Source organism: Trifolium pratense, linkage group LG5, assembly GCF_020283565.1.
Source record: "Trifolium pratense cultivar HEN17-A07 linkage group LG5, ARS_RC_1.1, whole genome shotgun sequence".
In the NCBI taxonomy this organism is placed as follows: domain Eukaryota; kingdom Viridiplantae; phylum Streptophyta; class Magnoliopsida; order Fabales; family Fabaceae; genus Trifolium; species Trifolium pratense.
Genome location: NC_060063.1, coordinates 33,166,712 through 33,181,000, shown reverse-complemented (window position 1 = coordinate 33,181,000; position 14,289 = coordinate 33,166,712). Strand labels below are relative to the sequence as shown.

At 33.7% G+C, this 14,289-nt stretch overlaps 1 protein-coding gene across 1 annotated transcript; it reads left to right on the top strand.

Moving 5' to 3' along the window:
• The first annotated feature begins 583 nt into the window (after positions 1-583).
• Positions 584-5,578, top strand: LOC123887565. The gene is made up of 4 exons (XM_045936895.1): positions 584-770; positions 931-1,030; positions 4,614-5,003; positions 5,079-5,578. The coding sequence occupies exons 1-4, from the start codon at positions 664-666 to the stop codon at positions 5,205-5,207; spliced, it is 726 nt and encodes a 241-aa protein (XP_045792851.1). The 5' UTR covers positions 584-663; the 3' UTR covers positions 5,208-5,578.
• Positions 5,579-14,289: the final 8,711 nt, after the last annotated feature.

Here is a 14,289-nt window from a genome sequence, read left to right as displayed (position 1 = left end):
TATTTTTACACCAACAATGTACCGACAATGTATATAAATTAAATTTATTAGGTAAAATGTTTAAAAGAGAGTATTGCTTATGTAGTGAAAATATTAACATAGTGTTGCTTAGGTTAGTTTTAAAAATATCTTATTTATTTTTTAGAGGATTATTTTCACTATTTTGTAGAATTGGTCCCCCTATTTTAAAACTTGCTTTAAAATTTGACAGTTTTGGTCCCTCTGCCAATTATTTTGTCTAAAATATGTTGATGCAACATGTTTTAAATTAAGTTTATAAAGTAATTTTCTTAGAATTTCGCTAATCTTGATATTTTCTCATCATCAATCATATATTTAAACATTAAATTCTTTTATGTTATTAAATGTAAATTTCTATTTTTAGATATCTTAACATGTGCCCTTGATGGACATGTTAACATGACCCTATTAGGAAAATGTTAACCAAATCGTTTAAAACATATTAATTATATTACAAATTTATAGTTAAAAAATATGATAGTAGGTGACCAACTCTGTAAAATGGTGAAAATAGTGGGACTTAAACTGCAATTAGCCTTTTTAGACGAGTGAAATTAAGCGATGGATAAACTCCGGTCGATGAGTAGAGTGAAATCGGAAAACAAAGGAGCGAACAAACAGAACAGATAAGACGAGACCGAAATGAAGTTAGCTCCAATCACAGTGTTTATGTTCAGAGATTCAGAGGGTTTTGCCTCTGCTATCTCAGAAGCTCTTTACCCTAACCCTTCTTCCTCCTTCACCCGCCAGTGAGTCTTCTTCTTCTTCTTCTTCTTCTTCTTCTTCTTCTTCTTCTTCTTCTTCTTCTTCTTCTTCTTCTTCTTCTTCTTCTTCTTCTTCTTCTTTATTTTATTTTGTATATCAATACCAATCGATTGTTGTTCCTTTTTCGTTTTGTTTTGGTTTCAGAGAGGACTCGTTTGAACTCTCTTTAGAGAGTTATGGAATCAAGGACCATAAAGCATCAGGGAACGTAATTCACTATGTTGATAATCATGGCATTTACAAGGTCCTCATTTTTCTTCTCAATTACTTACTATTGTTCTCTCATGTTTTATCATGTCAATTTGGCTTAAAATAAATAATAGTTATTGGATTTTTCAGTAGTGTTGAACCTACCCTCTTTTGTGTGTTTACTTACAACTTTGAAAATATTGCGGTAGATAGGTAGGTAGGTAGGTAGGTAGGGAGGGAGGAAGGGGGTGCTATAGATTAAGATTAAACCTGATCTTACCTGATCAGAATGGGCGACCGCGCTCAAGTCAGTCAAGTGTGGAGTAAGGTTTTCTGTGCTAATAACACGTACCTTGAGAAATGGCAAGGAGTTGAATATATATATAGCCCCCAGCGCTGGGCCAAGGCCCTTGATGACATTAATGGTCATCAAGTGGCTGCCGGAAAACGGCTGGAAAGCCTTGATGAGCAGTTAATGCTCATCATTCCGGCTATCGGCCGTTACAATGCGTGTAGGCATTATGACCATTAATATGTCGAGCACAACATAGGAGCAGGCTTGTGTTGAGGCGTGCTCGACAGCATATGCTCGTGATCCCCCTGGTATTTGGGCTTCTAGGCCCAGTCCAGAACAAAACCCAAATAGGAAGGAGGCCGGCCAGATTTGAACCTTTTGATTTATCACGTCAGTCAATTTGCCAGATGTTGTTGAAATCATGTAAATAAATTGATACTATATATTATTGATTGCTCCTTTGCTTTTTGTTTTCTTGTACTCACTCCAAATGCCCCACCTTGCAAACCATCTTTTGAATATTGTTCCTCTTAGCCATGTGTCGTCCGATCCACTCAAGAACCGCCCCTCCCGGCTGATGCCGTTGCTTCCCTTTTTGACATTGTCTCTGTTTCAGTGCCATTATGCACACCATAGTTTTTTACTCCTCCATCGGAATAACCCTTTTATGTGGGGCTCTATACTGTTGCTTCATCTTGGTTCTTCTCCAAAATTCTGAATTTACCATGTTCTTGCTCATTCTTTTTTCAGACATTTACCTTTACCTGGCTTCTCCCTTTGAACCTCATTGTGGCATACATAATCTTGCTTCTCATCTTCTGAATCTTGAAGGCGAGCCCATAAAACTGTTTGGAACTTCTGGATGAATGTCTTCTCAAAAGTTTTCCAGGTTCTCATCAGATGGATGGTCTTGCTTCCATTAAGACCATCATACCCAAGCTTCTCTCCTCATAGAAAACATAGTTTCATCTCCTCAAGTACTCCTAGTTTCCTCAAAATAATGATCAAGCTAGATCAGCCACTAATAGGCCTCCCTCTCGTTAAAGTTTGGAATTGATTTTTTCAGATTGCTCCTTACTCTCAAATTCCAATCTTCTCATTTATCATCCTTCCAAAAAAAATTAGATACTAGATGCTCCTCGGATCAAAGCTTTAATACCAATTTGATAGGAACTAGAAAATAAAATAGAAAGGAACTGGAATCTAATGATGTAACAGTGATACTAACCTCTGTTGTCAATAGCGGCCGCTACAACCGCTACAGCAGCGCGACGCGACAAAATGGAGGTCACCGAGTCAGCCCAAGGCGCTACGGCCATCCGGGGTGTAGCAGGCGATATTTATGTGAAGCGGGCGCTATAGCGCGTCGCGATTCGCGGGAGTAGCAGTTTCGTATCACCGCTTTTAATTGAACAACAAAACAACGATTTTGCCCTTAATTTTTAAACATTTTAGAGAATAATTGTGAAATTTTGTTAAACCCTAATTCTTTATCTTGTTGTTACGCCTCTTTCTCTCCATTCCCCATCGCCGTTTTGTGTTTGGAGACAAACAAAGACACGTAAAATTTCATCGTTCTTCTTTCTCTGCTTCTCTGTTTCATTTTAATGTTTAGAACTAAGTACTTAAGTTTTTGTTTGTTTCTTACTTTCCTTGAATTTTATGTTTTGTTTAAGACTTATCTTTTATTGGTATTTTGGATTTTGGAATACTACTATTGTGTGTAGTAAGTATTTGGATTTGGATGATTGGTATTTTAATTATTATGCTAATTTTATTAGTATATGTATTTTGATGATTAATTGATAGTTTGATATTTATTATGGAATTTTTATTTTTATTGTCCGCGTCACGTCACTTAAATAGCGCCCGCGATTCTCCGCATTACTGCGTCGCGTCAATTTTGGGTTGTCCGCGTCGCGTCAATTTTCCGCTTTGACAACATAGATACTAACAGAGATCGTAATCTCTATACACTTCATAGATAGAAGAAAATAAAGATGAAATGGAACAATGCTCCTTACATTGGTGGTGGAATCAAAAGGATAACCATAGAAATGGAACAATTTTCTTCAAGGTTGTCAAAACCGGACCGGCCGGTCAAACCGGTCCAGCCGTGAACCGGGGAACAATCCGGTCCGGTCAGGCCTAAAAACCTGGGAGCAAAGGAACCGGAAAAAAACGTTCGAACCGGCGCGGAACCGGAAAAAACCGGTGAACCGGCCGGGTCTGACGGTTTTGCGGTTCTGGCGGGTTTTTTTCTTTTGCGTCCAGATCCAAATGTTTCAATTGAAAAAAAAAAAAAAAAAGCGACTTTGACAGGAAGAAGAAAGGAAAAGAAAGAATTGGAAGTGTTTTACTTGTTCTGATACACAGCAAAATTGATCAGAGAGAGGTGAAATACCCATTTGTTGAACTTGGAAAAATTCATGTTGAAATTAAGATCCAGTTTGAATTAGAATTGTAGAAGATTTACAAAGATTTGGAGAAAGAAAGGGAAGGAAAGTTCATTTTGTTTATGTTTCCCTAGAAGTCATATGCAAGAGAAGGATGGAAAAAGGAAATAGATGGGAGATGGAAATGATGATTAAGAGCAGATCTGAAGATGAAAAAATTTATGGGTGGCTGTGCTTTGATTAGCATCCATTCACTTTAGAGTTACACTATAATTTAGGGTTTAATAGTGATGGATTGGGTTCCTAAAATAATAAGTCCATGATGATTTTTTATTACTCTTAAATAGATAAACTTCAACTGTGAGTTTATGTGATAAATTTGTTTTTTACACATTTTTGTTTCTTGATAACTACTTATTAACCCTTACATTTTTTGTTATATTTTTTTTATGATTATTACTAGTAATAATGTGAAATTAATATGATTTTAATAGTATAAAATTATGAATATTATTAAAAAAATTCTTTAATATTATTTTATAATGATAAAAAATATAATTAATTAAAAATGGTCCGACCTGGTTGAACCCTGGTTCGACCGGTTGAACCTTGAACCAGTGATCATGCCGGTTCGATGACCGGTCCGGTTTTGATTACCTTGATTTTCTTGATACTCATTTGTAGAAAGTTTTATCAAGAATCGTAGCATTCAATGCATTCATAATTTTAAAAGCTACAATTTTCAACAAGAACTTCCTAATTATGATTTCTTAACCAGTGTCCAAGTAATCTTACTGGTGACACTTTCATATCGATTTTAATTCCTATGATTTTAAAAGAAATTCATTGTTAAACTTAAGCCTCAAAAGATTTCCTAGAAAATTTGTTATCATGTCATAATTTTACTTCTAGATATACAGCTGATTTTGTTAACTCTTCATATTCAGGTATCAATCGTGATTATGCAACACTATGAGCCACCAGTACTAGCATGTGCTCTTAATGAGGTCCTCAATAAAATTGTTGGAGGCAATCCATCTACATTACCTACACTTTTGGTGCCTTTTTTGGTGGAATCATCCGAAGTTAAAGGCCAAAGTAAATCCCTAAGATCAGATGAAAGTGTAGCCTTAACTTATGGCATACAGCTTGGTCAAATCACTGACATAATGCAGACCTTACTCAAGAAAACCCAGGAACCACCGTCTACATTGCGAATTCAGCACGAAAATTTTGCATGTTTTCGTCACTTTGTTTGTGTAATGAAGTTACCAACCTTCTTTCTAATTGGACAAACTAGTCAATATTTGAACAGTAAAGCTACCAAACTGCATGAGGTATTCATTTCCCCTACCACTTTTAAATCACGTCAATGGGCGTAAATTCCATAGCTAATTTTTTGAGGTTACTAGGCAATTTGTGAAATAGGCGAGATTTTGGCTAGCAGTACAGGTCTGCAGTTTTCAGAAGACAGAGTGATATGGAATCCAAAAAAGACATCAAAGGAGATCAAGGAGCCATGGCGTGATTTATATGGTTGAATTCACGGTTTCCCTTACATGTAACCAAAGACTAGTCTTTTCACGGGTCTGTTTCTTAGAACCATGGGATTTCTAACTGTTTCCTTTTAACATGTTTAAAAGAAAATTCTTTTTTTTTTTATTTTCCTTGTACTTCCTAAAGTACCTTAGTCTCACTCTTGGATTGCGTGCAGTGAGGCCGAATGCTGCATGACATATCACTACAAATTCTGTTTTTTTTATATGCGGTTTTTATTGTTTATACTTCAATGGCTTGGTTGAATAGGTTTTTGACGGATTAAGACATTTTATCCGCATGCTGTACTCTGCTTTGATGCATTTAGAATATGTTAAGTGAGATAAAGATCAGAGCCATGAGGTTTTTTTTTCTTTCTTTTTTGTAATAGTTAACTCTTCATTGGAAGCAATCCTGTTTGAGACATGTAGGATACTAAATGAGCGTACCTCTTTCAGTCAGAGTTCAAACCTTAATTTGTCATGTTTTAAAAATATAGCCGTTTACACTAGACTTTACCTCATTTATATATGATGGCGAGGTAATAGGGAATGTGCCTGAAAAAAAATAGGAATGTGGTTCCAATGATTCACTATTTGTAAATGAGAAATTTTGAGCAAAAATCAAAACGTTGTTGAAATTAAGGAAGAGAAGCATGTGAACATTTAAGTGAAAGATCGTAAGACTTTGATTAAATTGAAATGGAGGGATAGGATGTGGGTGTCAAAATACATTAGTGTCAATTGAAGCTTTTTATGGTTGGTTGCAATATTGTAGCTGTTAAAATAACCAAAAGTAATAACTTTTTTTTATTAAAAACAACAATTATTTATTAAAAAGTTATATATTTAATATAAAATGCACAAATTCTAATACAAATTTATTATTTTAAACTTCTTAACATGTTGTATCCAAAAAAAAAAAAAACTTCTTAACATGTATAAATTTGCACATGATAATCAATCGTTAGTTGGTTCAGTGGTGATCGGTGTTGGATTTTGGTAGGGAGGACCACCGTTTGATCCCCGCAACTGCGATTTGATGGAGGATGGAACCACTTGATGCTAGAACTAACCCCGAACCAGATTAGGCGGTTCAATCGGCCGGATACTGGTGGTAAATTTTTTTTTTTGCACATGATAAAGAAGCCCCTAAAATAGTTATATAAAAAGAAATATAAATAATGACTTAAAAATGATTTACAATGTGTATATATCATTCTCTAGTTTGGTGGGCGTCGACCGGTCTTTCGATCTTAAACCCCTAAAAATCGTACGTGCATGTCTCCTTTCATGCGGCTCATGCCATTCGAGGTGGCCGCATTCATTCGCTAATCTGAAGTCATTATGCTCTAATATGCATGAATAATATCAACGGTTTTAATAAAATGTATTCCAATTCTACTAAGTAAATTATCTATTAATTTTATTCATTCTTATGGAAAAATTAGGGGTGATCGTATCCGAACCAATCCAAAAGTAAAATCACAAACCGAACCAATACAAACTGAAACCGCAAAAATCCGCATTTAGTTTTAACCGCACTGATCATTTTTCTTTCAAACGCACGGTTTGGTTTGGTTTGCGGTTTTCATTTCAGAAAACCAAATCAAACAAAACCAAACCGCAATACTTAACTTAGCTCTATAAACTATTAACAATCAACCAAAATTGAGTCCATAAAACGATAGGTTGTCAAAACATATCATTTCACGTGATCGAGAACTATATTGTTGGTATTAAAAGTAAGTTATTATGTATATGCATATTATATTATAGTAAACAATAACATAAATTAAAATTTCATGTTTATTTTGTAACAAGTTGAAAATATTGTCATAATTTTTATATCGTGATAAACCACACAAACCGAACCAACCCTAACCGCATTGGTTTGGTTTGGATGACTTTTTAAAATTCAACCAAACTAACGGCATGCATTTTTATCTTGCGGTTAGAATCATTTTTATGGTCAAAATCGAACCAAATCGCAACACAAACACCCCTAAAAGAAACCATACACGCAAATGAATGTTTTTTTTTTTAAGGCTTAATTAGTCTTTTGGTTCCTTAAAGATATTTTATGTTTCACAATGGTCCCTTAAAGAAAAAAAGGTTCGAATTGGTCCCTTAAAGACACATTTGTTTCTCAATTGGTCCTTTTTGTCAATTTTTTACAAAAAAACGTTAGTTTAGTTGATTGAATTGTGGATGTCATTAAGTGTAAGTGGTTCACCAAAAACCTTATTAATTTTTAAAATTTTAACCATTTGAATTTTTTTGTTATATTTGGAGTTAAAATTTAACGGAAATGACCAATATGACAAACATATATGTCTTTAAGGGACCAATATGTGCCTTTTTTTCTTTAAGGGACCAATCCAGACCTTTTTTTCTTTAAGGGACCATTGTGAAACCTAAAATATCTTTAAGGGACCAATTAACTAATTAAGCCTTTTTTTTAAAATAGTGGTAGTAGAGTTAGTTTAGAGGTAAATCTCGACATTCGAGACTTTGTAACTGTTTAGCATAATAATCATAAACTAAATGGTTACTCCTCACATAGTTGTAGGCTTGTTTTTTAAGGCTCATTCTAGCATGGTAAAGGCGGGTCGGTCTCCCATGGTGGGAAACAAATGTTAACCTTTAGATTATAAAGGTATATAATAGGCTATTTTATCATTTTTCATTAAAATCAATTTTTAATTTATATATTATTATTAAATTAATTATATGTTATTATTAAATTATTTTTATGTGCCAAAATTTTATTTTAATATAATATATATTTCACGTCGAAGTGTACATGCACAATAACAAAGGTGAAAAAAAAACTACAAATCGAACTTAGAAATAGAGAAGGTGTTGAGAGATGAAACACAAATAAGATGAAGTCTCATTGTACTAAATATCTCATTTTATTAATTTCATATATCATTTCTATACTATTATTAAATTATTTTTTATTTACTGGAATTTTATTTTTAATTTATTTTCATTTTAGTTGTATAATTTTGCAAGTACATTGTACTCTTGTGTGCATTTTACTCAGGATCTATTTGTCAAGATAAAAAATCTGATTTAACATCTGTTTGGAAAGACCAATAAACTAGCTTTTAGCTTATAGCTTATAAACTCATACAACTAAAAAAGTTTAGTGTGATAACGGTCATTTAACCAAGAGTTTACAGCTTATATAGCTTATTTTACGAGTTTATAGCTAATTTTTCAAAGTTATTTGAGTTAGCTTATGAACTTATAGCTTATTATTGTTTCTACCGTAATTACCCTTGATATTTTATCTAAAATCCAATTTTACCTTTTATAATTTATTATCATTTAAAACAATTTAAAATAAATAAATGTAAAAATGCTAGAGCTAACCAATTGATACCAATTCAGATTTTTACCCTAATACTATTGCGTACCACATTTTCCAACGCAAGCCGCCCCACTCCTCTCTTATTTTGTTTTTCTTTTACAATATTTTATTATTAATTATTGTTATGTTTTTTTAAATAAATATTATTATGTTTAATTATATACTATTTAATATTACAAAACTTAGCAAGTAATTTAAATATAGGTTTATTATGAATTAAAGTGTTGTTTTATAATGTACCAAAAAAATGTTGTGGGCACGCGAGAAACTCGAAAGTAGCAGATGAGTAAAAATATGGGGTGCGAGAAATTCTTAGGTAGCGGATGAGTAAAAATAAGGCACGCGAGAAATTCGTATGTCGCGGATGAGTAAAAATAGGTCACATGAGAAACTTGTAGGTAACGGATGACAAAAGATAGGGCGCGTGAGAAACTTGTATGTATAATATAAATGTATTTTTTTTGCCAAAAAATTTGCTAAACAATAGTATTTAAAAGAGAAAAAAAATTATACAACTAAAATAAAAATAAATTGAAAATAAAATTACAGTAAAAAAAAATTAATTTAATAATAGTATAAAAACAAATATATTAAATTAATAAAATGAGATATTTACGCACAATGAGACTTTTTCTTATCTGTGTTTCAACCTTCTCTATTTTTAAGTTCAATTTTCAGATTTTTTTCCCCACCTTTGTTATTGTATATGTACACTTTAACGAGAAATATACATTAAAATAATATTTTGACATATAAAATTAAATTTAAAATAATATATAAATTAAAAAATGATTTTGATGGAAGATGATATGTATGATAAATATAAAATCATGTAAAAGAAAAACAAAATAAGATAGGCGTTTGTGTTGAAAAATGTGGTACGCAATAGTATCAGGGTGAAAATCTGAATTGGTATCAATTGATTAGCTCTAGCATTTTTACATTTATTTATTTTAAATTGTTTTAAATGATAATAAATTATAAAAGGTAAAATTGGATTTCAGATAAAATATCAAGGGTAAATACGGTAGAAAGTTCGTAAACTAATTTAAATAACGTTGAAAAATAAGCTATAAACTTGTAAAATAAACTATAATCTATAAACTCTTGGTGAAATGGCCGTTATCACACAAATCTTTTTTAGTTATACGAGTTTATAAGCTATAAGTTAAAAGCTAGTTTATTCGTATTTTCAAGCAGATCCTAAATCAGATTTTTGGTCTTGACAAACAGATCCCGGGTAAAATGCACACAAGAGTACAATGTACTTATAAATTTATACAACTAAAATGAAAATAAATTGAAAATAAAATTCCAGTAAATAAAAATTAATTTAATAATAGTATCAAAATGATATATTAAATTAATAAAATGAGATATTTAGACTATGTACAATGGTCTCAACTCCATTTTACATTCAACACCCACTTTTTCACTCCACATCATTTTCTCTTTCTTCCACCTAATCATTCAACACACATTCAACTTTTACCCTCTCCAATGGTTTTTCTATTCAACACCCTACCCCACCACTTTGTCTACCCCACCACTTTCTATTTCATATTCTTATTTAAATTTTAATTTTTGTTTTTATGATTAAATAAAATTATAATTATCGATTAAAATTAAATTAAAATAATACACTTAACAAAATTTATTTAAATATTTTTTTATTTTCTTAATTTAAAATGCAATACATCACACAAATAACGTAATTAGTACGATACAAATTAACTTAAAATGCAATACAACACACAAGTTACGTAATTAATACGATGCAAATTAACTTAAAATACGAAACAACACACAAATACGAAACAAATCATCTTTAATCCTGAAACATTCCAAATTTTGTCCATATGTGCTTCACTAGATCTGCTTGCAATTCGTGATGAGCTTTTTGTCATAAATTAGCACCAAATTTTGTTCAGTGTTCCATGATGGTTGCTGGTTTTTCTTGCTCTTAGGAGTTGAATCTTCATTAGCAATAGTTAATTGTGTTGAAAATTCGGGAAAGTTAGTCGTACCACCACTCGAAAAAATTTCATTAACCATCGGCATGTAACCATTAAACGGGGGTGTTTGAGATGAATTTCTCAGCATAGTTTCATAATATGTGGATGAAAGTTTGGAACAAAGGATGATTGGTTGAAATTTGGTGTTAAACCAAAATTAGGTGTGTTTTGAGGATGTTGATTGAAAAATTGATTTGAATTTTTATAATTGTTGGGATTTTGATAATTGTTGGAGTTTTGATAATTGTTGGAGTTTTGATAATTGTTGGGATTTTGAGAATTGATGGGATAATTAGAAGAATTGTTGGGATCCATTTCACTAAAAAAAGATTAAAACTTCAAAAGAAAGACTAATTAGAAAGATAATAATAGATTAAGATAGTGAAAAAATTGGTTTTTTTTCTGTGTCCAAATGAAATGAACCAAGTCTATATTTGTAGAGAAAAAAAAATCACGAATTTTGGTAAAAAAATAAAAAAATTAAAAATTAATTTGCAATGAGATAATTGAGTTCAAAGGATAAAAATCCACCGGACCAATCAGCAGCAGCCACGTGGCTGCCTTTTATCCAAAGAGGCTTCTCTCTCCGCGTGAAACATTTCCGCAGCCGCATTGTCCGCGCGTGTTGCGCACGCGCCAGGCAGCCCAAATTAAAACGCGCCACGTGGCTGCTGAAGCAGGTTTCAACTGTGTTTAATATTTTCATCATCTCTCTCCGCCAGATCAGATTCAACACATGCTTGCAATGGTTTCAACACTTTTTTGCAGATTCAACACAATGGATTCAACTGTTGGGAAATCGTTTCATAAAACACTTTTATAAACGCAGCGGAATTTTAAAATTAAGATTTCCCATCAATGGATTCTTGTGAATGTGCATGATCAGGTCTAGAATATTACCTTTGAAGAACAAATCTGTGGCCGCCTTTATCGATCACAAGCACCGCACTTGCAGCACCTCCACTTAGTCCACACGAACAGAAACCTTCGATCTCACAGTGCTAGCTGTTCTTGGATGAAGGCTGAGGGAATTTTGTGCGGTTTAGGGTTTAGAGAAATTCAGAATTTTTCTAAACTCAGTTAGGGTTTCAAAAAGTGTAACTTCTGAACCTCATAAGGCTCTATTTATAGAGTTTCTTATGAGGTCTTTAGTTTACACGAAATTGGGCTTCTCAAGCCCAATAACCGTTTTTCACTAACTGCACCCCCACAATAAGTCTTACTTATTTTTTCCTTCTTAACTGTCCTTATGTGTGTGACCCTGTAGGTTCTTATGACGTTGGCAATAATATTAATCGTAATATTATAAACAGTGAGCGGTATCTAGCAACACATCACTGTTACCCAAGTCATAGGAATGTCACGTGATCTGACTAACCTTTCCGTGATAAATATCTTGTGCACAATTACCCTTTTGTCCTCATGTCTATATTGAACACAAGGCATAGTATGTCATCCTTGTCTAGTTCAATATTGGGCCCATAGACATATCTCCCGTTATGTAGGAGGGACAAATTCCATCTAGGTCACTCATGTCCCTCAGCATGATTCGTGGGATACCCATCAACCATCTTTATAATTATCCAGTTACGGATAACGTTTGAATGACAACAAGGTATTACACTCCTGCATCTAGGGTACATAGTGGTTTCAGGTCGAAGGGTGGAATACACCTTTTATCACTATGAGAAAACTTATGACATTTCATAACACTCTATGTAGTATTCTCATGGTGGGTCAATCCGATATAAAGTTACCCTTAACATTTATATCTATGTGAAGACTTGATAACTCATTATCCATGATCAGTGAGATATGATCATCAGTCTACCAACATAATAGTCTTTATGCTTTATCGTTATCCCATTTCACAATAAAACTTGACTATGGATATGTTTAAGAATAGTGTTCTTATATTTAATGGAATCTCACGATTAAGTCATACTTAACCTTCCATAAGTGAACTGACTATTCTAGGGACTTTATCATTTTAACATATATAAAATTAATAAAGAAAAGCCTTTTATTTGATAAGTAAATTATTCAATACATTTATTATCCAATTATAAGTAATTGGCCTCTAGGGCTTACACCAACAATCTCCCACTAGCACTAGAGCCAATCAGGCATACTCCTAATACCTATGCCCCTAGTGTGGCCCTCATGCTTCGGCTGAGCAAGAGGCTTTGTAAGTGGATCAGCAGCATTGTCAAGTGTTGGTACTCTGCATATTTTCACATCTCCTCTATCAATTATTTCTCGAATAAGATGATAGCGCCTGAGTATGTGTTTGGACTTTTGGTGAGATCTAGGTTCCTTAGCTTGTGCGATTGCACCATTGTTGTCACAAAATAATTCAATGGGATCCACAATACTAGGGAATATGCCAAGTTCAGTAATGAACTTCTTTATCCAAACAGCTTCCTTTGCTGCATTTGATGCAGCGATGTACTCAGCTTCGGTTGTAGAATCAGCAACTGTATCTTGCTTTGAACTCTTCCAGCTCACAGCGCCACCATTTATGCAAAACACATAGCCTGATTGCGACCTAAAGTCATCCCTATCTGTTTGGAAGCTAGCATCAGTGTAACCAATTACATTTAGCTCTTCTTGGCCTCCATATATTAGGAATGAGTCTTTAGTCCTCCTTAAGTATTTAAGGATGTTCTTGACAGCCACCCAATGAGCCTCACCAGGATCAGACTGATAACGGCTTGTTGCGCTTAAGGCATATGAAACATCTGGTCGAGTACATATCATGGCATACATGATAGATCCTATAGCCGATGCATAAGGGATCTTATTCATGCGGTCTCTTTCTTCTTTAGATGAAGGAGACTGTGTCTTTGAAAGACATAGGCCATGTTGCATAGGAATGAATCCTTTCTTGGAATCATGCATATTAAAGCGTCTTAACACTTTATCTATGTATGTACTCTGGCTCAGGCCAAGCAGTTTTTGTGATCTATCTCTATAGATTCTTATTCCTAATATATAGGCTGCTTCACCCAGATCTTTCATAGAAAAGCAATTCCCTAACCAAGTTTTAATTTGTTGCAAGGTAGGGATGTCGTTTCCTATTAGTAATATGTCATCTACATATAATACTAGGAATGCGACTATGCTCCCACTAACCTTCTTGTAAACACAAGGCTCATCTTCATTTTGAATGAATCCGTACTGTTTTACAGTTTCATCAAAACGAAGATTCCAACTTCTGGAAGCTTGCTTCAATCCGTAGATTGATCGCTGTAATTTGCATATCTTTTTGGCTTCTCCTGGAATGCAAAAGCCTTCAGGTTGTGTCATATACACATCCTCAAGGAGACTCCCATTAAGGAAGGCAGTTTTTACATCCATCTGCCAGATTTCATAATCATAGTATGCAGCGATGGCAAGTAAGATCCGAATGGATTTGATCATCGCAACTGGTGAAAATGTTTCATCATAGTCTACCCCATGAATTTGTTTGAAACCTTTAGCAACCAATCGCGCTTTGTAGGTCTGTACCTTTCCATCCATGTCAGTCTTCTTCTTGAAGACCCACTTGCATCCTATGGGTTTAATCCCATCAGGAGCTTCCACCAAGTTCCAAACTTGATTTGTGTACATGGAATCCATTTCAGATTTCATGGCTTCAAGCCACTTCTCAGATTCAGGGCCAGTGATGGCCTCTTGGTAAGTCACAGGC